General features: G+C 35.6%; 1 protein-coding gene across 1 annotated transcript; it reads left to right on the top strand.

Moving 5' to 3' along the window:
• Nucleotides 1-8,900: 8,900 nt before the first annotated feature.
• On the top strand, nt 8,901-12,543 carry LOC126815312 (uncharacterized). The gene is made up of 3 exons (XM_050540881.2): nt 8,901-9,969; nt 10,437-10,517; nt 11,619-12,543. Exons 1-3 carry the CDS (start codon nt 9,189-9,191, stop codon nt 11,834-11,836), a joined length of 1,080 nt encoding a protein of 359 aa, XP_050396838.1. The 5' UTR covers nt 8,901-9,188; the 3' UTR covers nt 11,837-12,543.
• The last annotated feature ends 9,057 nt before the right edge of the window (nt 12,544-21,600 follow it).

The raw sequence follows: 21,600 nt of genomic DNA, 5'->3' as shown, positions 1-21,600 counted from the left end.
CTAATAGAAATCTTCTATAACAGTGAAATCTTCTACTCTGAGAGAAATCTTTAATATCAAAGAAATATTCTATTCTGAGAGGGGTCTTCCCATATCGCTGACTCACGGAGTTTTGGAAAGTCGACCGCGGCACCCTTTGATTGGATTAAAGCGGATTAAAAGCGATAATGAGGCAGGGACCAGTCATTATTAGTATAGTTCACTGAAATTGATTTTTACCACAGACCTTTATTGACTTTTTTGCCGAAACAATTATTAAAATTCGTGAAAAGTTTGTTGACTCCCCCCCCCCCTTACACTGACATTAATGTCCCACCCCAGTGTAATTTCTCTGCTTTTGAGCCATTGAATGTTGATGATGTAATATCGGTGGTGTGTCGAATGAAGTGTAAGTCATGTGCTCTGGACCCAATTCCTACAAAACTACTAAAAGAGTGTCTGGATGAAATAGCACCAGCTTTGACGATTATTATAAATGATGTGCTCTCCTCTGGTATTTTTCCGGATGATTGTAAGGAGGCCATTGTAAGACCTCTGATTAAAAAAACAAGTCTTGACCGTAATACACTCAAAAGTTATAGACCAGTGTCAAATATTTCATTTTTAGCAAAATTGCTTGAAAAGATCATTTTATCTCAAATAATAGATTATCTCACTCGAAACTCAATGCTCGGTAAATTCCAGTCTGCTTATCGAGAGGGGCATAGCACTGAAACCGCACTCCTTAGAGTGCATAACAATGTTATAGATATGAACAAGGAAGACTGAATTTATTAGAATTTTTGGACTATGTTGGACTGCGTGCAAAAATTTAAGATTGTGTTATGTGATGTATTATAAATTTTAAAAAAAATAAATGCTCCCAAAATTATCTGCTTAATGAGGTTTATCCTTCAGTTTGGGTCTATTGTTCTTGGCCACTCATTCCCATAACGTCGACAAAAATTTTCCCCCTAAAACTCGGTGAGTCGGCGATATGAGAGAAATCCTTTATGACAGAGACAGAACTCTTCTATAACAGAGAAATGTTAGACATAAATCTTCTATAACATTCCTCTGTGCTCTTAACGTCAGACTTTCAGGTTATGCATTCAGGTTATCACCCATTATTCTTGTGTATTTGTGCAGGTTGCGTTTAAAAACAAAAGTAGAAAATATATAAGGTATGTGAATTTCTTATGTGTTCTAAAAGAAATGCGCATATCCTTTCTCAAAAACATATCAGATCCCACTCCGCCCTTTGTAAATTATGTGTAGGCCCTAAGTACCAAAGTACAAGTACAATTTTGGCCATTACCAACAGTCAGAAATGATGTAATGTCGTAGCCCAGTTATTGGAAAACGGATTTTGTAAGCTGGAGTCCCCATCCGTCTTTCTTATGTAACATAAATATTTATATATAATAGAAATGTTCCATTATGTTGCACGGATATATTTCTGCAATGTTCCATTATGTTGCAGTACTGCTTTACTCCATTGCACGGATATAGTACTACGTGGACATGTATGTTGCACGGATATACTACTGCAATGTGACATGTATGTTGCACGGTGCAGTACTGCAATGTGATATGTATATTGCGCGGATATAGTACTGCAATGTGATATTTATGTTGCAAAGTGCCGTTATACGAATACAGTACTGCAATGTGACGTACGAGCACATGTAGCACGGATATAGCACTACAATGTGGCATTGGATCTTTCACGAATATAGTATACTGTAATGTTCCATGGATCTTGAATGGGTATTTAACTATGTTATAAATTATACTCGCACATAGAGCTTAAACGATTTATAAATGTTTCACGGAAATATCTCCGGGTTATATAGCTACATATTTTCATAATGGCAAATATATTTTTCAACATACACCAGAAATACACCAATTATTTGCAAATCAAAGGTTTTTCCTTTATTATTTCCATTTGAATTGCTGATATAACGGTAGACCAAGGGCATATTTAATTGATGTAGTGAGGTACATGTATATAGATCGTGTTTATTTTGTGTTTTTGTCTTAGTTACCAAGGTAAATATTGTTTACATATATACATGTAGTATATTAAAAAAAAGTAGGTTCATATTCACTCTATAGAATAAAGGAGATACGTATAATGTTATCAAAACATTTGACTGAAGAGATCCCTGTCATTAATACTACTGTGAATTTCACTTATATAATTTATCACGGCGGGTTGGCTTACATTGAAATTATTTTAAATGTTCGTGAGCTTTAAAGATTTTTTTTTTAAAATTATAATTATTGTGCTAAATATTGTTAAGCAGTTATTGGGATGTTTTAGTTGTGGATTTAGATATAAACCTTGAACAGGATGTATGAATGTGAAAGTCGAACCGAACAGATTAGCTTATTGCCTCTCTTAGCGAGGCAACTTCTAGGGTAAGTCTCCAACTCAATTATATTGTTAATAGTAAAAGCAATCAAATGATTGGAGGTAATCTTTGTCCAGGTATCCAAATCCAACTATCTCCCCAAATAGCCCTTAGTGGCGGGTATTGTGCTCAAGACAGGATATATGTACTCCTTTAAAAGATGGCTATATGAAATGAAGGTTGTTTTTCAAATATAGTACTCTTGATTGTGTGTGGTATGTTGAACCCGTATTCTGGCATGTGAGGGCTTTAATTGTTATCTGGTATTATACAGCGCAAAAACTCTCCCAGCCAATCCTAAAAGATTCCAAGAGGCGATAACCTTATTTAGGGTGGGTTCTGTCTGTATTCCTCTTGAATTATATAAAATTGTCTGGCATCGTAGACAGGGATGTAACTATTTAAAGTTTAAATTGACTACAAATCAGATTTAATCAATCCAGAAGACTAAATTATTGATGATGAAAGATTCTTGTTCAGATCATTACGCTTCCAATGTCATTGAATGGAAATATATTTTGTGGAAGGAAGTGAAATGAAATGGGGTCTAACGTCCTACTGTTCTACTCCGACTTGGCTAATGAAAACGGGCATACGCCATACAGTGTGCTATGAGGGAAATTTTGCCCGGGCAGCGGCAATATGGCTTACTCTTATATCGAATTCAAACTGTCAGGGTCCTCGGTTTTTCGTCTCATCCGAACGACTAGACAGCTGTCCTTCAGCGCTTAGAGCATGCTCATGGATGGATTAAGCGCTATATAAATGTACATTATTATTATTATTATTATTATTATTACCAGGTCCTCCGTCCTGCGCCACTGATATCGGGGAAGCCACGCCCGAAAATCTCGATGAACTTTGTAGAGGGAAACTGAATAGTCTCGTTGTACAATACATGTATATGGTAATACTCTGTATAGTTACTTCAAATTGCATTTCGTTCGAAATTTAATACATGCAACGATTTGGGTGGTTGCTCAAACTCACAGGCGCTTGTCACTGTTGGTGAGTGATCAGCTCGGATATTGGTAGCACATGTACTTGCATCCAGCTTGCAACTCTCCGCTAAAAATGTGACCGTGGAAAGGTCAATAACAGATGAAAGACAAAATTTATTTTTAAAAAATTCAACCGTGCCGGATATAACAACCACTCCGGGTAACACGAGAAGAAGTTTGGGGGGAATTTAAGCTTAAATATATTTTAGGAGAGTAAATGATTGTATCCATACTCGGCTCGGACTACTTTCTCGTGGCCTTGTTCAATGATAATGACATCTTAAAATATGTGGGTTACTGCACGTATCTATAGCATCAATAGCTTGATTCTACCTACTTGCTTTGCGAGATTGGGGATCCGTACGTGACAGCTCTTAATTAATTTTGAGTTGACCACCTACACCATAATTAATTTTAGATTAAAGGGTATAAATATGATAACGTAGCTTGTCCGCTATGTAAACACGTGTTACATATATGTACACATAGCTTCATAATATGTTTATTCACTGATAATTATTGTTATGACTATACAAACGTAGAATAGTAAGTAATACATTATGTATAAATAAATGATTACAGTTTACACTCTAAACGACAATTACAACTTATAAATATATAATTTCCTTATAATTATTTTTATAAACAAATTTTGTTATTCGGGATATCTAAATGGGATTGGGGTACAGTCTTAGTCTATGTAACCCTCACCCCTCTCCCCTTAATTATAATTTTAAACATAACACCCTTGGTTATTATATTACATACATGTACCAATGCCAGATATACTGTACGTAATTCAGGGTATGACCACAGGGAACTGACTCTCTTATGGAATGGGCGCAGTTAAACAATGTTAATCAAGGATGTAATGTTAGGGAACCGGAAGGGGCACATTTTGTAACATTTAATAAACGGGGGACGGCATCTGGAACATTTGAAGCGCCTATATTCTTTTGTTCGCTCATTGACAAGTTTGTGTACACCCGTGTAATAAACTGTAATATTTTGAAGTTTATCTTTTAGGATCCGCCCCTTTTAGAACTATTATTAATTTAAGACTCTAGATCCGCCATCTTTAATAACATGTATTAATATTACAGATATTATAGAATATCTTTTGTTAACTCTTTCTATATAATATGACTCTACTGACTAGCACAGTGTTAATGATATTCAGACAACTTAATCTGATACAAGGATTGGCGCGATAAACTCCGGAGATTTCCGATTCTCACGAAGCGTCTTGAATCAGATATTCCCACAGATGATACGCGATTATCTATAACCCTGTGTTGTTTTATGCTCATTGTGTTACTTCGAATGTGTTTGAACTAAACGAAACGTTTTGAAATATTTTGAAATTACTTAAAGCATTAGTCTCAGAAATGAGTTAATCTGACAAATTAATTTCGTTTGATTTTTCGTAATCCCGCGTTCTGTTGTCAGTGGATATAATAATAATTGTTGATCGATATAGTGACGTTTACAGTGAAGAATTATTTTGTACTCACGATGTTACCTCGAATAAGTTTGAACAAAAGGAGACTTGCGTTCATGGTGTTACCTCGAATGTGTTTGAACTAATCGAATATTTTGGAGATACTCTGAAATTACTTGAGCCATTAGTTTCAGAGATAGGTTAATCTGACAAATTAATTTTGTGATAATACTTTCGTTTGGATTGATTTGCCATCCCACGTCCCATTTTCATGTGGATATGATTATATTTGTTGGGACACAGTGACGTTTTCAATTAGGAATTATTCTTTAGATAGTTTGAAGTCACTCAAGGCACTACTTTCAGAAATAGGTTAATCTGACAAATTAATTTTGAGATATACTTTCTTGTGGATATATTCTGTAGATATAATAATATTTGATGGCCAACACAGTGACATTTTTAACTAAGAATTGTTGACTGGAATATTACTCATGTGTGTGGCTATTCATTTCTAGAAAATTAAATTATTATTTGGACGAACTCTTAGTTGAATGTTTTATACATTATTTGGACGAACTCTTAGTTGAATGTTTTATACATTGTGCTCTAGGATTTGTTGGTATTGCCGATTGTTTTAACGTGTTTTCTATATTGTGCATGGTTCATTAAGTCAACCGATTTATAGGCATATATTTACACATTTACATTATCGATTACTTATTTTTTGTGATCGATTGAAAACAACATGCAATCGAAACATTAATATGGCGGCTTTGCATGTATAGTGATTCTGTTTTTTCAAAACATTGGTACTTAAATATTTATTATTTGGTATTCTATATTAAATATGAGTGCTAAAACAACAGGGCCGCGGTGTATGCACATTGATAATTATTCTAGGTTTTATATGTAGTAAGTATTGGTGTTTATTCCTAATTCTAAACTTTTTAACGATGTAAGAGTGTGTTCTGAAATTATCGATGCCTTTTAATAGGAGAAACTCTGGAGAATCGCCGTATTATGAATAATGTCGTACAATGATCTCAATCACATACTAAACGTACTCTGTTTGTTTACAATTAGTTCCGCTTGAGAAATGACATCCAGCTAGTTGGCCGACATTTTAATTCCCAAATCGACGATTTTAAGTCGGAAACACTAAGTATATACTTCGAGAATATTAAGAAATATATATTCTGCTTCCATTTAATTAAAACTGAAAAGATTTATTCAGTCTGAGTGTGTGTATTAAAGATGTATAATAATTTTTTGATATATTTGTGGACATGTGTCATTGGTCAAAAATGCAGTTGTCTAAATGGGCAGGCATCATGACAGATTATTAATATCTTTCTCTTAATTTTTGACAAGGTGGAAATAACAGATGACTTGTAATGGAGGGGCGCGGGGCGGATGGGGGCTCAATCCCTTTGGTGTCCAAAAGATAGATTCGGGCATTCTTAATTCCGTAGACTTTAGATTTGCTTTATAACTAGTTTACTGATGTTTTACTTCTTTTCATATGAATGGGTTTCGCTTGTACAGTTTTGTGCTCCCAAATACCTATTGTGACACACTTTCCGTGCCAAATTAACATTTTGTTTCGAAGCAGCGGGTGAACTTTTTGTTTTGTCTTGTAAAAGCTCTTATTTATAAACTAAAAAAATTTCTATATTTTGATTTCAGTGTCACAAATGGGGAACTGAGAAAAAACAGATCATTAACACAGCAACGGCTACCTACACCAAAACAAAATGGTGGCCTCATGTCAAACCCTCGGCTTACCAACTACCGGTATGGTCGTTCTTCAATAAAGGCTGATAACTACAGTGAAGATGGGAAACATAAGTCACGACCTGTCCGACAAGGAGGTGATATACATATCCACTGAAGTCCTTCCCGAACAAAAGTCCATAGCTAACTCTTCGTCCAAACCAAAAGTAGACTCATCGAAAATCCCCACGAGCAATGTGTGCAGCACATCCACTGAATTTCTTACCAAACGTGGGCGGGGGGATGACCGAATGGTTAGCGTGTGCGCGCTTCATCATAAGGTCTGTCATTTAGTCAACTGGTGTGTTTTCGATTCCCCGGTTGTACGTGACAAGGAGTAGGGTCGCCTGTCCGACCTCGTGGGTTTTCTCCGGGTCCTCCGGTTTCCTCCCACTACTAAAGACCCCTACGCGCAAGCGAATTACTGAAATAAAATTGAACCATATGTTACTCTCTCTCTCTCTCCCCCCCTCTCTCTCTCTCTCTCTCTCTTTCTCTCTCTCTCTCGCTCTCTCTCTCTTCCCAAACGATAGTTCACAGCTAACCCGTTGTCCAACCGGAAGTATATCCACCGTGGAATAAAATGTACAGTTCTCTTGTCTATATAAAACATTTTATTCAGTGCAAGCAAATATGATCCATACAATTTGCTCCGTCATTTTATAAAATAGACTATTCTTTACCTTTTAGGTGATCAAAGATATCGTCAAGTTTATTCAGCTCCCAATAAAAAAGGACGAACAGCGCCTTTACCAAAACTTAACAACTTGGTGAACCAAGAATTAGAAACCAGTTCGCCTAAAGCACAACCTCAACACACAGGTAACATCACCTTTCTGGTGTTCGTTGGTTAACGTAATTTCTTTCTATATTAAAAGGAATGCCAAAGAAATGGTTTGGTTTTAAAAAAGGTGTTCAAAGGAGGTATTGAAAAAATTTTGGAAATAAATATAAAATTTTAATATTTGTCGGAATCAATTAACTATAACCATCAGTCAATTTCGTTGGTTGACCGCTGTCGGGGCAAAATTTACCTCATAGCACATTAGCTGTGTTGTTGTAGAACAGATAGACGTGTAACCCCATTATATTTTATTTAATATATGTTATAATGTTTTTGTTTATATAGTACAGGTTATTTTTTAATGTTTGTATGTTACAGGTTATGCGGGGATTACCACCAGAGAAAGAGATTTGGGGTAAGAAAGAATATTTCTTGTGTATTCAATATTTATTTCTTATAGCATGCGTGTTTATTGAAAGAATGGATATATATGAATCTATATAATCTTCTAGTCCATTGATATTTTAACATAAATGGCAATGGTAAAATAAGAAACAAATAGAGATACAGAAATAAACTTCAAAAAGCTGCATTATGTAAGATTTAGCTGAAGAGCTGCCATTCTTGTTATAATAGTTCAAAAGTAGATAATGAAAAATGAATATATTGAAAATGTCAGCCCAATTACATTATTCTGAGCGAAGTTATGAACGTTTGAAGTTTTGAGAAGATAGTCTCTATTGACAAGTAGCCTACCATTGCTACGAAAATAAACAATGCCTTGGTTATCCATTTAATATCCCAGCCATCGGATGGTCTAAAGAGTTGATCATGGGCTTGACATATAACATTTGAAGCAAAAAAAAGCCTTGCAATAGGCAAATTTAGCTCTTACGTAATGCATCTTTAACTTTGGTCTTGTGTAATTTATATTTTCAATATTATTCAGGCAAGGGAAATTTGCTACGGGGTGGGCTAATACTAGATCTAAAGAAAATTTTGTAAGGTTAGTAACATTTTTTTTATTCAAGTGGATGTATTCAAATATATTACACAACAATGAGTTCGAATTTCGTGAAAATCGAGCTGAAACTTCCCTTTGAAATGGCTCCTCCCCTTTACACAAGTAGTGACAAAGCTTATAATAACTATAACAAGGTTCTGGACCCAAGGTTATACATTCTGTCTTTTACGCAAAATGTGAAATATGTACAGGCTGGGATTTTTGTTCGATTGAAATGAGATTTAATGTGTTAAGTATAAAAATATCCCAAGTTTCCTAATTCGATGTGAAGCATTGCGACAATGAGAGTATGGGTCCTGCCGATTTGCATAGTTCTCCGTCCATCTTTTGCATAATGTGAACGTGTCTTGCATGACAACCGCTTGCGTCTATACGTATACATTTCCTTAATTAATTTCTGTGTTATGGTACTCTTTACAGGCATGAAGAACCTTTGCCAAAGCAGGAAAAGAATAACCGACAGGCTGAACAGACTTCGCCTGTTACGGAATCAAAAAAGCCTCCCCAACAGAAAAATCAATTTCAGTTTCATGCTGCCAAATCGAACGAGAAGGAGAATAAAGCCCCTGTTGTACAGGAAGAAAGGAAACTGCACGACAGTAAGCCTGCAACAGGGGGTGGAAATGAGAGCACGGGCCAGAACGATAAGGCCCAGAGAAAAACAGAAACAAAAACCCATCTAATTACTAGATTAAGTTTAGAGAAGGAAAAGAATCGACAAACAACACGAACGTCTAAGCAAAAGTGGGATAATGCGCCGAAGATGAATAAAGTAAAATGTGTAGAAACTAAAGCGAAACAGAGAGAAGAACTCACGTTTAAACCGAATATTAACCAATCGGATCATATGTTCACTGTGTACACCGGGTTAACAAAACAGGATATCAGAAATAATAAACTTAATTTGGAGCAATCGGTTGACTCTGAGAAGGTAGATACCTCGGGTGTGACCCCTTCCGTAACTGCCTCTCCACCGGTGTCGTCTGTTTCTCCAGGACATAAAAAGGAATATATATTAACAAGACGTGAAGCAAAGGCGTATATCAATATGCACACGGCCTATAATAACGCTGACACCAAAAAACAAAGAAAGGCCAAACTTATTGATAGACTTTCAGAAGCACAGTTAGCATATATAAAACAACATAATGAAATGTTAAAGCTTAAAGAAAAACAGAAACAAGAATCAAAAATTAGACAACAAAAACAATTATCATATCTCAGACGGAAGTTTGAAAAAGACCAATGGCGGCGTTTCAGGTCTCAGTACGTAACTAATAAAATCGTGGAGCACGAGCTCATGAACAGAAACGAGTATGGATTGCCTCAGGAACTCGATGAAGATGTTCAATACGGTGCCAAATTAAAACGAAAGAAACAGAAGCCAATTAAAAATGTTAACAAAGATGAACTTAGAAAACGTAATGCGAAAAAATATGAAAAAATGTTTATTGCTTATAATAATTCTTCAGCTTACAAATGTGAAAAGGTCCCAAAAATGGAAGGAATTGATACAATTGTGGTTTCAGAGAAAGATAAAAATGGTACGTTCATGTTGATAAAATCTCTTGAAAATGTACGTTTTAATATGCACCATAGCGTTACTAACCTTATAGTATATCAAATGAGCACAGACACTTGGAAGGCTCATAACTTCGAATAAGTTAGGTTAGATAAGGGGTGCTAGGTTGTTGACACAGTGATAGGTAAATGAAATGAAATGGGTTTAGCGTCCTAGGTACTGTTCTACTCCGACTGGTCTAATGAAGACGGGAATACATTGTACATTGATAAGTCAATTATCGTAAAACCTTTCGTTTCCTGTATTCACAGCCACATAGTTTGATATTGCTGATACATGAAATATTTGTGGCCTAAAATGTTGAACTGTCTACTATAAGTCTACCATTATTTTGCATATTATTAATTATTAGCATCCCCTGCCTCATCATTATATAAAGGCAGATTTAAATCTCATTTTAAAGATCAAAAATGTTTTTTCTACTTAAAGGCCAAATGGTAGAGAAAAAGAAAATGGTGTCTGATGTAATAAAAGAGGCGGAAAGAGAAATCAAATCATCCAATCAACAAAGTGAGTTCATTTGTGATGGGTCCACTGGGGTCATTACTTATTCATACTCTGGGCTTAAATATTCCAAACTAATCTCTGCGGTTTCTTTTGTCATTTTTCATTAGTAATACGTCCATAATAGATTGTATAATAGAGCTTTAGAATCCCGGTAGACTCTATCATTCAGACACAATTTACGAATATTAGTTTGGAAGAGTTGTCAACTCTTGTTTTTTTTTATGTAAAATATCTCTCTTTAAAGACCATATCTATGTTTATTTATTGATCCTAATTCATCGTCACGATTCATGGTTGTTTATAAAGTTCCATTGCGCATGCGTAACCGGGGATTTGTTTATTTGTGTGGTTGATTATCGAGTAAATTTTGCCACATGTTGACATCCGACCCAGAACCTCCTTACGTTGACCGAGACTAGAATCCCGTTGCTGTTTCTACCATTGACACCTATTGGTTTAATAATTCAAATTTGTTAAAATCGTTTGATTGGCCTCGTTTGAATCCGGTTAAATCTAAGTCGAGAGAATATCTAACATTGATGTTTTAGTTCTATTTTCCAATCTGATTAAAACACAGATCCTATTTCGTTTCGTTTTTATAGTTCAAAATTTCGTTTTACTTGTCTTTACTACACTTGGATCTGGAAGAGTTGTTATTTAACTCGTGTTCTGAATGGTGTCAGGGATAAGCCAATGAAGCGGTTTGTCACAGCGTGTTTTGCACGGAACTGTGGGTAATCCACTAGTAACATCAATGCTGGTTGGTTAATCAAATGTCTGACATCATAGGGTTATAAGTCGGTCTTATGACCCCTGACGTGACCTATCGCTAAAACTTGTCAGATCTTCATGTAGTGTAGGCCATCGAAAGTATAAAAAACGAAACGAAATATAGATATGTATTTTAATCAGATTGTTCTATTTTCTTAACTAATAATAAACCAATCTGAGTATATTTTTAGCATGGATTAAGGCCGTGAAACATTAAATATCATCAAAAACAGTGCTATTGGTATCTGCTACTAAAATGTTATTTTGGGTTATATTTAAAGTAAAAAAAAATGTTTGCATAAATTTTTAAATTTGATATATATATATTTACAGAAGATGACGAAAATACTACAAAGACACCTCAGCCAAATACCAAGAAACGGACACCCAGTCCGAAATCAAGCCATGACAGAGATGCTCTAAATATCAGTCTGGATAGTCTGGACTTGGATGAAGATGACGATGAGGATGATATATTTGAACGTGCTAGAAAGAAATACGGTCTGGATATAGACAGTTCTTTAGATACAAACAGTTTAGATCATAGATAATACTTATATTAGAATATTAGAATATAAAGAAATGTGGCTGAGATCCTCTGGGTAATTGGAGAACTGGGTGCATATTGTAATTATAGCTTATGTTTAATGGAGGCTCCAGTTCTAATAAGAATACCCGTCTTCATTAACCCAGTCGGAGAAGGACAGTAGTACGTTAAACCCCATTTCAGTTTATTTCATTCTACATTTCATTTCATTTTATTCCATTTTATTTCTAATAGCTGCATTTATATTCCCTGTAACTTTCTACAATTTTTATCGTATTGAAAGACCAACCTGAAATCTAGCGATAAATGTGTATAATTTAAACTGTAACTGTACAAATCCGTACGAACCCGCGAGGCCCCCAATAGAGCTGCTTTGTGTTCAATCACCCGAAAATTCAGGCGGAGAGGCAAGACATTTCGGATAGAACAACAGAAAATCAGAAATACGTATTAATCTAAATTATAAAGCCTTTTGGATTGACAATGTTTTGTTGGCACAGTTTTGTTAAAAGTACAACTCAGGGGTAACAAACACCATCACATTGACACAATTGAATGATAATTTATCACTGACAAATGACTGATAAGTGCAATTGATATGACAGAACAAGTGCGCAGATATTCAACGAAACAAGCAAATAAATTCTAGAAAATAAAATGTTGTTTCTATTGATTTAATGTTTATTGTCACCTCTTTGCCTGGGTCAAACGTTTCCACAAATTTCTGCTTGACTTACAGCTCTCTACCACAGATTGGGCAACAGGGAACAACGTCTTTGCTTCAAAGCTTGCTTCAAAGCACATATCGCGTACAAAATCGGTGATTTGATGATATATTTGGACTAAAAACATGTTTACACTAATTTATCTTACAAAAGTTTGCTTCAGATCCCTCTCAAAACATTTTAATCGCAATAAAACTACCCCATACCACAAAAATCTATTTTGAGTGGCCGTATCAGTCATATAATTTTATTGAGGTAGAATCCATTTCAGTTTGTATTTGTCTTTCGTCGCTGTCCATTTACATGTACTAAACCTAAGTAAATTATTGGATTATGCTCCGCCAACTTGTTTTCAGTTTAATCACGGGCTCTACTTAACCTTTAAGTCTCTCAATGTTCTTACAACACACTCGCGCGAAGTGGTCCTTACGTCACTCGAGCAGGTAGAGACACCTTTCCATGCTTGTCCTTTGGGCGCCCCATTGGTGTTTTGAAGGGGTATTTTTCTAGTAAGACTGAGTTTCTCTACTTTCCATATATACCAAATATGCCATATTTTTTATTGGAAATAACTACACTATCAATACTTTGGTGGGACTGTATCTTTAAATAATAGTAACAACATTAGTGGTCTGCATCCTACTCTACACATACCCAGCTATTTACATTTAAAATACAGATGTAACGCCATCCTTTGATGTTGATGTACCTTACTTCCAATAATGTACGGGCAACTTGCCAATCGTATATTATCTATACTAGATGAAATATTGGACTCGCGTGACGTATTTCATTGAAAATGACGTGCGGAATAGTGTCTGTATTTTAAGTTGTTTAATGGTCTCGAGCTAAAGACATTGCGTAATACACTGAAACAACACTCAGCTAACGCCTCGTGCAGTATCATTATATTACTTTATGTCTCGCTCTCAATCATTAAACCAAACTTTTCCTGATTGTGGACTAATCAGATTGTGCATAAGATAGTATTTTTATAACCGTCTTCCAAATAAATTTTCCTGAATTCTATAGTGAATTTTTCTACTAATGTGTACATTCTCATAGTATTTATTTATGAAAACTGAAGACCTACAAACCATGACATGGAAATATTACGTACATTGTAGTTGGGTACCGTTTATCGTTGGGGTTTCAAACTACTTCATCAGGCCAGTAACTAGGGGGGGGGGGGTACAGGGTTTCGCTCCCCAACCCCCCTTGTAAAAAAATTGTCGACCATAAAAACAATATACATATATTGTCCGTCAATTTTACAGCACCCCTGAGAACACTTCCACCACCCACACCCACCCCACCCCCGTTGCTCTGAGCTTGTTACGGCCCTGTACTTCATGTCAAAGTAGAACACATATCCCTTTACTTATTTACCCTTTGCCATGGGTGATACCACAATTATAACTGTATCGCACTTGAAGATAATATTTATCACCAGGGTTTTATTGTATACTTCAGAAAGATAAAATGCAGATTTTGCTCGAAAACATATGAAGTAGTATTACAATCAAATGTGCATATCAGCAAAATCTAGGTTTTATTATCGTTCAGATGATATAGATCATCTTCAAGCGTAACAAACACATAAATATGTTTCAACCTTGAGAAACATGACATAGGGATTGTCAAGGAGAAGAGATAACCGTAGTTACCTCCCTTATATAGAGGATTTTCTGAATTGTAGGCCAGTATCGTCAATTGATAACCAGAAGAAATGAAATGAAATGAAATGGGGTTTAACGTCCGATAACCAGTAGAAAGCCACGAAGGTATTGAAAGGTCACTGGTGTGGTTTCGATTCCCCGGTTGTACGTGACAAGGGGTAGGGTCGCCTTCCAACCTCGTGGGTTTTCTCCATTTTCCTCCCAAAGACCCATACGCGCATTCGAAATATTGAAATAAAATTGAACCATATGTTAGTCCCGAAATGACCTAGTTTGTGTCGAGTGGACGTTAAACAACATTTTTGTCTCTATTGAAGGGTCCCCACATTATTATTCATTGTGGACACACGTCTGGAATCGAAACCAGGACACTCGATTCACTGACAGGTCTTAAGATATAAAGTGCATGCGTTGGACCACTTGACCAACCAAAAGACCATCTGATAAAGTGATACCAGCTTGTTAATGAAATTGGGGTTCCTCTCCTCATAAAAAGCATCACAGAATAATAAGAAATGGACGAATATCTTAAATGTTGTTTTGAAATTTGTAGCTCAGGAAAATATCAATCAGCATTTCCGGCGTGGTTTCCCCTTGACAAGGGAGCAGAACGGAAGGTCTGACAAAGACAGCTGTCTACTCGTTCGAACGGGACGAAAACCTCAGGTCCCGTGTACACATTGGCGTGCACGTAAAAGATCCAATGGCAGATGGAATTCGATTTAAGAGCCGATCGTAGCGCCGCTGTCCGGGCCAAGTTTCCCTCATAGCCCAGTCGGAACAGAACAGTAGGACCACGCTAAACCCATTTCATTTAATTTCCTTTCAGTTGATGTTGTGTTTAGTTATTGTTTAATTCCAGACAAATTGTTAATTGTTTTATGATTTCTTAACCCACCCTTTGAAACTTGCGACTGGAAACAGACATCTAGGATTCAATATTGGAAATATCTGCCAAGTAAGAATAACATTTTCACAATCAATTTAGGATTCAGTTTCTTTAGATTTGCCTAGCAGGGTGATTGAAAAAGACAATATGTTGCAAATGGTACTCCACAAAACAACCCTTTTCCTCACAAAACTTATATTAAGAGAACAAATTCAATGCCACGCTACCAAAATACTTACTTAAATTGATAATAATATTTACAAATCATAAAAACATTATAAATGGTAACATTTACCATGACTATGGAAGCCATTATGGATTTCTATATAAAACATTTATTCTCTCATCGATTGCATATTGACTACTGCGGTTGTTGGTATAAAAAGTGGCACATTTCGTCTAGAAATAGCGCAACTGTTTGTTTCATCTCTCTTTTGTTTCCCTTGACTAACATTTGAATGAACAAAACCAGGTTTCTATATTAATTACCAAACTTACGATTCAACGTATAACAAACAGAAACGGTTCTATTTCTGCAACTCTCAGCTAATTAAACTAAAGTTTTAGTTTATCGATTAAAATCGTTAGAACTTTCTACAGAATCTCGGCAGTGTTTGGTCAGCACTTCATAAAGCATATTTCCTGTTGTATATAATCAATCAGTAGGAGAACGCTAGATCGAACCGTGCAGGGCCGTGTCCGATCTATCGTTCTCCCAATCAGTAAGCCCAAACCAATTTTATTTCTAGTTCTTCGGGGTTTAAATCAATAAACAACCCACTCAATTCTTGTGTGCGAGGTTTTGTATAAATGCATTCTGTAAGAGCTAAATTTGACTAATGCAGATCTTTCGCTAGGCCTTAAATGTTATAAAATCAGTAATTAGAGATTTAATCAGCCAATACTCAACTCTCCATGTCATCGGATGCTTTTGATTTTAAACCGATTTTAAACACGATTGTCATGTAATAATTTAATTCAAAAAGGGGATAATCGAGTCTTTATTTATCGTAACAACGGTAGCAGTGCCAATCGAGACTACACCGTTCTGTAAACGACCATAACTTCGCTCAGGGGGAAATAGTTTGACTGAAATTTGTAACATATTCCCTTTTGATTATCTTTTTTCTTTTAACTATTATAGCTCTTTATCAAAACCTTAGATAATGCATTTAAGTAATTCCTTGAAGAATTGGGGGCCGGGGGCGAAATTCTTAAGAGGTTTTCCCGAAGAACAGAAAATCAAATGGGCGTGGCCTTATTGAATGATAGTTATATTAATGTCTATACAATTCCTGGTGACAAAAGTATTGAAGGCCAAAAGTGACACATTCTCTATAATCTACGTAACTGCTTATGTCTGTCTTAAATTTCAATATTCGTGTAAGTTTTTGTGTGTATAGTGCCGTGTGTACATTAATAAATCATAGGATACGCCTTTATTTACACATTAACTAATCCTTCATACATATATACATAATTTATTTCATAACCACCCTTAAGAGGAAAAAAAACTGAATTTAACCAGTTCGTTTCTTACATGAGGGCGTTGTCTTGATTCAAATTTTATCTTACAACATAAAAAATATTATCCTAGAAATGTACAGCTTTTGTAACGTCACAGTTAATATTATACTAGCGGATGATTCGGTGCTGCACAAGTTGAAAGTGGTATAACTCCGACAAACAAACAAACGACAGTCACAAATATTAATATAGATCAAACTTTAAGCAGATGAATAATTAAAAAGTATCAGTTAGCGCTATAGAATCAATTGCAAACTACAATATTATGAGCAATGAATCTATGATAGGAATATCAGTTCAAAAATGTTCCAATTCCGTCCAGTATATACAAAGATATGTGGAAATTTCATCGATTCCTAAGCCCACCGACATTTTGTTCATAGACCTTATTTAAATCCGACCCAATTCATATTGGGCCATTGTCTAGTGTTTGTATTTTGTTTTCTTAAACATGCATTATGCAAGAGCAAAATCTGCTTATTACAAGTCTTTCTTTAGGCCTGAAATGTTATCTAAATTATCAATAAGACATTAACTAACTTATCCAGACCATAATAAACTCTCGATGTCAAGGCTAGCCTTCGATGTTGGCTGGATTAGATTCCTATATGCCGCTAACGGCCGTTGATAATTAAATCAATAAAGGTGGATAATCGAGACTTGCTGTTTATATTAATGATTTTAGTAATGATGACCGAGACTATGCCAAAATTTCACGAGCTTCTTTCTCGGCTCATGGTGGATCAATTTGACTGAAATTTTCAGCAAATTACCTATACACTATCTAGTTTTTAACCATTATAGCGAGAACTGCCATCTTGTTATCTTATCTCCCATAATGTATCTTTAATCAAAGGTTAGATAACCAATTAATCTGAAAACCAAGTAACGTTCATTAAGCCTGTATGAAATTTGATATTTTAGCGAAAATTGCATATAGCGCATTGGGATATTAATGCGAAATTCATAGGGGAGAAGGGTTGGTCGAGTGGTCTTCATTGAGTCAAGGTGCTATCAATCCCACAGGCTAGCCTGCCGTACCTTGTGGGTTATCTCTTGGTCCTCCGGTTTCTTTCCATTTCTAAAGACCCATATGCACAAAGTTTAACACAATCCATGAACCAATTTTGTACATCGGCTATAACTGGTTGTAAATCTGAAAGGGGGTGTATCAAAGTACAACTTTTTTCAGCTCATAAATTTCAAAATGGTTTAACATTTTATACATCGGCTGTAACTTGTTATAAATCTGAACAGGGGTGTATCTCTTTTGCTTGTTTCAAAGTACACTTTTCCCAGCTCATAAATTTCAAACTGTTTTACAATTTTTGCTGATATGTACACGTAGTTAGGCGACAAAAATAGCAAACATGATTGCACAGTAATTGCCCACATACGAACGTATTCTAGCAGTCATTTCTTTGCAGCTGTAATGGCGTTCTTTAAATAAGTGATGATTTGAATAAATCTGGTACGAGATGTCTCGAAAAAATATGGTACGGGCTGTGTCGAATAATCTGGCGCGAGATGTGACGAATAAATCTGGTACGAGATGTGTCGAATAATCTGACACGAAATGTGCCGAATAAATCTGGTACGAAATGTGTCGAATAATCTGACACGAAATGTGCCGAATAAATCTGGTACGAGATGTGTCGAATAATCTACCATGTGATGTGTCCAATAAATCTGGTACGGTATGTATCGAGGTAATCAAGCACTAGATTAGTGGAGAAATATCCGACAAACTTTTAGGCTGTTCACATTCAATGTCCAGATGGTGAAAAGGAGACTGTATTTTCACAATGTTTCACAATTTATCAAAAGTTGTTAATATATTTGTTCATCACACAATAGAAGACCACTAAAACAACAATGATCAAAATGTGTTTCCTTCAAAACTCAATAAATGTTAATATATTTGTTCAGCACACACACAATAAAACAACCATCATCAAAAGTGGGTCTTTCACAGCTCAAAAAATAGAACACAAGTAAAACAACACTGATCAAAAGTTGTTTCTTTCAAAACTCAATATTTGTTCAGAACACACTAAAACACTCGTAAAACAACAATAATTAACAGTGTTACATGAGTTTTAGCATTCTATCAACGTTAATAAATTTGTCCAACACACACTAGAACCGCGTAAACTCTTTCTATTGTTCGAAGAGAAACCCTTGAAAATGCCCTAAATGTTTCAAACAAAAACAACCCACAGAAGATGGAAAGTTTATGAAAAACAGTTTGGAAATGAAGTTCGGAATTTGATAATTATGAAATCCATAATTCATTCACCATTTCAAACAATAATTACACATGTTGACCGGTGAATCGATTATACCGATTCACGTGCCGTCTCGTTTTACGGATTTTGAACATTTCTCTAGCTGAACTAGAGGACTTACAATTGATCCACATATGACTGTAAGTAATCACAATTAGTTAGGGTTAACGTTCTTGGCAGCAGGTGATCGTTTATTTATAAGACATTCACATGATACTCTGATTGGCTGCGAATACAGTTCCCATTCATCCGTTAAGACGGTGCTGCCATCATGGATCGCCATTACACACTTGCCCTGTCGTTTGCGTAACATATTTATATAGAAGACATTCTGGCGACAGGAACCGTGTGCTGAAAAGAATAAAGATTATTTATATTTATAAAATTTTATACGTAGATATTTATTGTCACCTTATTTAGCGGGGAGAGGCAAATAGTCGAATGGGGTGAAATTTTTGTGCAGGAAGCATACATTTTTCAGAGCAAAAACACTATTTTTGGACAAGATTCAGCGGCTAATTCAGTTAAAAATGATAAAGGTAGCAAATAAAACGATGAATCACCGATATTTAAATCCAAACCATGTATTCACAAAAGGATGTAATAATATAATTTGGCCAAGTTTTTGAATCAAGTATAATCAGCAATAACTAATGTAAACTCTATTAATGACCACAAGTCTGAAATTATCGACTTCATTATCAATTATAAATACGGATTTAGCTAAGACTGTTTGATCTGGGATTTTTAAAGTAGTATAAAAATACTTGATCTTTCGGCCTTTAACGGTGTATTAAAAACGAAATAAAACTCACGTGTATCACCAACAAAGAGACATCCACTATCCACAGAATGGCAGACAGCTTCATTTAAAACACGAGGAAATTTATCATCTGGTAGAGTGGTGGTATGCGCACACGTGGTACACATGTGAAGATATCCATCCGTCGACTCAGCTCCTCGATTTTGGCAATATTCCACCGTGCTATCAGCATCTAAAAGTAATATAGAATCTTATCTTTAAAGGATCAAAGTCTCTAACTCAATATCAACCATAGTCTTCGACATTGCAAACACAACTTATTGGTCAATTTAAATCATCATTGATGATTTTTATCTTACCGTAAAAATTTGGGCCTCTGATATACAATATTTAAGACAAAATAACATTTTTAAAATTCGCACACGAATTATGGGCCAGAATGCTTTCGAGCGCCAGTTGTATGAAGCGACTCGGTGAACGAGGCTAAGCATATTCCATGTAGGAGAATACTACCTGTTTAGACTGGAATAACCAGACGCCAAAGACTGCTATTCAATTCAGACTCTTCGTGTATTTCACCGAGCATAAATGGTTACTAATTACAGTAAAATAGTTTATATACACTCATATTACATTATTATATTCGTTACGACCCATTTGTGTCCATTATAGGTGTCAAAGAATAGCGATTTCAGGTTACCATGATGAAATACATCTCACCACGAACCAGGCTACTGAAGGCGGCTATACTCCATCAAGTGTGCAGTGAGATACATTTTAGCCGGACAGCAGTGTTTCCATTATTTTTTTCATTTAGAGCCGTCCGTGTGGATCTCCTTTCGAAGATGACCACATGGATACCTAAACGCATTTGTTGTACAATGCATACCAATAATTAGAATAGTGGTAAAATATATACCTACCATTATTAGTATTGTTTGTATCCGTTGTGTCACTGTCGTCTGAATGTATATTTTTAGCAGACGTTACTTGAGATAAAACAAAATTAGGAACTTCTGGCGCTGCAGTAACACCTGTAGTTCTTTGCTCCCAATGTGACCAATGACTAGCAACGTAACCATCTACTGGCATTAATCCGGGCTGGAAAGCCCCGAGCTGCATATGAGAGATATCTAAAGCTTCCAATACCTTCGCCTTCGTCAAGTGATAATCCCATTGCCAGTCCCGCGGGTGACGCTTGAAGTTGTCATCCTTTAATAGATCGAGGAATAAGGACTATTAGTAGCATCATTAAAACATGCCATAAACATATCGGCAACATAATTATTCTGAGTTTAGCTAAAAACAAGATATTGGAGAAATTGCTTAAATTAATCTTTTTAAGGTGATCAAGAGTATCAAACAAATTTTAGTACTCACATCGTAACTCTCTGTTAATGTGATTAAGTTCCTGAAATTATTTCTAGCTTCATCGTGATTGGCTGCCATGTAATCTTTGATGTACGTTCCGCCTTTATCAGATAGAACTTGAACAAGTTCATCATCAGACAGGTCTTTTTTCGCTATGGCTGGATGGGCACAGTCAATGGATTTATTTAATACCACAGATGGAGAATCTGAACATTTACCAATCGACTCTGTTGTGGCTTTAGGGATATCAAATAAAAAACCATGTGCTTCTCCGGGCTCATTTTTATCTATGGCATTATCACTAATTTCATCGTGTTCACGTAACGATACGTAATCTTGAATCTTGCTACTGAGGATATCTTCATAAAGGTTCCAAGGATAAATGTCTTTTATCTTTTTTGAAATCGGATTTGGTGTATAATTGTTTTTATGAGTATTTTGTTCATAACGAGATAATTCCTTAGAGTTCAAAAGACCGCCATTTCCTTTAATACTAGTATTTCCGTTAATACTAGTATTTTCTTTA

The sequence above is a fragment of the Patella vulgata genome, chromosome 3 (assembly GCF_932274485.2).
Source record: "Patella vulgata chromosome 3, xgPatVulg1.2, whole genome shotgun sequence".
Classification (NCBI taxonomy): Eukaryota; Metazoa; Mollusca; class Gastropoda; family Patellidae; genus Patella; species Patella vulgata.
Note: the sequence above shows the minus strand (reverse complement) of the source record. Positions and strands in the feature narration are given on the sequence as shown.

Coding starts and splice junctions, on each gene's coding strand:
- LOC126815312 (XM_050540881.2), top strand. CDS start 9,189: ATGAATAAAGTAAAATGTGTAGAAACTAAAGCGAAACAGAGAGAAGAA. Junction 9,970..10,436: donor TTCAGAGAAAGATAAAAATG/GTACGTTCATGT, acceptor TTCTACTTAAAG/GCCAAATGGTAGAGAAAAAG. Junction 10,518..11,618: donor CAAATCATCCAATCAACAAA/GTGAGTTCATTT, acceptor ATATATTTACAG/AAGATGACGAAAATACTACA.